At 30.5% G+C, this 1,785-nt stretch overlaps 1 protein-coding gene across 1 annotated transcript in view; it reads right to left on the bottom strand.

The window, feature by feature from the left end:
* Nucleotides 1–494: 494 nt before the first annotated feature.
* The window catches only part of LOC128246988 (solute carrier organic anion transporter family member 3A1-like), a 9,844-nt gene continuing 8,553 nt past the window's right edge, over nt 495–1,785 (bottom strand). Inside the window, exons 5-6 of the mRNA XM_052976514.1 lie at nt 1,244–1,335; nt 495–745 (exon numbers count right to left, since the gene is read on the bottom strand). Of these exons, the coding sequence (XP_052832474.1) occupies nt 495–745; nt 1,244–1,335 (343 nt within the window). The remainder of the gene's footprint in view (nt 746–1,243; nt 1,336–1,785) is intronic.

Below are 1,785 nucleotides of genomic sequence, written 5' to 3'. Positions count from 1 at the left end.
TATATATATATATATATATATATATATATATTACTCTTTGGAATATTCTCTAGATGTTTTAGCTAGAACGGCCATCAATAAGGGCCATCTATCTGTAAGGTTAATATATAAGGGCTATATATAAGGGTCATATAAAAGGGGCAGTCAGCAATTTGAAGGCAATGCATATTTCTTTTGGTGAGAAGTCGTATGTACAGTGTTTTTCTTTTCCAGTTTGAGATATATAAAGGGGATATTAACGAGGAAAAATTCAAAAATAAATAAGAAATAAAACAAGGAAAATGGTATTAAAGAATGTAAAATGTTCTGTAAGTGCTTTAAATTAGGTGATATCAAAATTTTGCTTAAATTTCTTGTTACAATCAGAATACTCATATCAGAAGATGCAGGAAACAACAACTGAAAATTGAAGAAGAAAACAATGGAATGGTTTTAATGAAAACTGATGCGTGTAAAACAATATGCACATCGTCTCTATACATTCCGAATAGTAACTATGTCGGGGCTTCTTTCTCGCTGATTTTCGCTAAGTTAAGTTTTTTCTGTTTCCGGTTATGCAAATAGAAAATAAAGGCAAATGCTAGAAGTGAGATGAAACGACCGACAACCATAGGATAGAATACGACGCGTCTTAAGTTATCTAGATCATATAATTTACAAGCCCCGCGTTCATTACACTTCATATCCCAGAGGATACACACGGCATCGATGGCACGTCCAAATACAACCGGCGCAGGAAGGAACGCTGTGAGAGAAAAAAAAATATAAAAACAAAGAGGAGCATAAGAAAGTTTGGTATACGCGAAATAAATAATCCTTTAATATCAAAATAATGTTTATATTAAAGTATTTGAAATATTTTAGCAGTCATTTGGATTTATGTCGGCAAAAATACTAGCCCAGAACGAGCGTTAAGAATTGAACCCCCAATGGAACTGTATACTAAGCTCCTTAGAAACGTAAAATTTATAAATGTTATTTCATTGTTAGTACTGTCGTATTCTAATATGTTTCAAATGATTTTAAAACATTTAAATTCTTATTCCAAGTCAAAAAGGTATGAGGTTAATATTGTATCAGATTTATAAAAGTTGATCTGTGTTGGTTATATTATATTTTGAAAGGATTTGCCGTCAGAACAATATTAAAAAGACTGAAGTATTAGCTGAAATTTCTTTCACGTAATAAAGGGTGAATTTCAACAGTTACAAACTACTTAAGGAATATTTCTAGGGCTTCATACAGTTATACAAGCAAGAAGGGCTAAGTATGGATATAGGATTATGTTTTTTAATATTACTATTTGCCATTTCTGTATCACAGTTCCATGTACAACTAAAATATAATTCAACATTATTCTTATTTAAAGTTTTAGGACATCTAGAAATTTTTTCAATCCCTTTACTCTTAAGAAATGTCCAAATTTTGTTAAAACTTTGTGAAAGGAAAATACACCAGATGAACTACTAGATTAACCTATATATTCAAATCATGTATGATTTAGCAACACTAATCTTTAAGCCTAATTCTTCAAATATTTATGAGACTTTTCAATGAAATTATTTAACTGTCAAGTTTTTATATTACCTTTTATAATAAGCTCGTCATCTCGATATGGCTAATGTTATAAATTATTGGATTTATTATGTAATACATATAAAAATCTAAAGGCCTATAAGCTCACCAGTTTCACCGGAATTTAGCCAAGCCATCGCCACTGCAAAATAGAGTAATTTCTGTACCTTCTGAGTAAAATTGAAAGGAAGTAATGATCTCCAACCATGT

The sequence above is a fragment of the Octopus bimaculoides genome, chromosome 24 (genome assembly GCF_001194135.2).
Source record: "Octopus bimaculoides isolate UCB-OBI-ISO-001 chromosome 24, ASM119413v2, whole genome shotgun sequence".
Classification (NCBI taxonomy): domain Eukaryota; kingdom Metazoa; phylum Mollusca; class Cephalopoda; order Octopoda; family Octopodidae; genus Octopus; species Octopus bimaculoides.
Note: the sequence above shows the minus strand (reverse complement) of the source record. Positions and strands in the feature narration are given on the sequence as shown.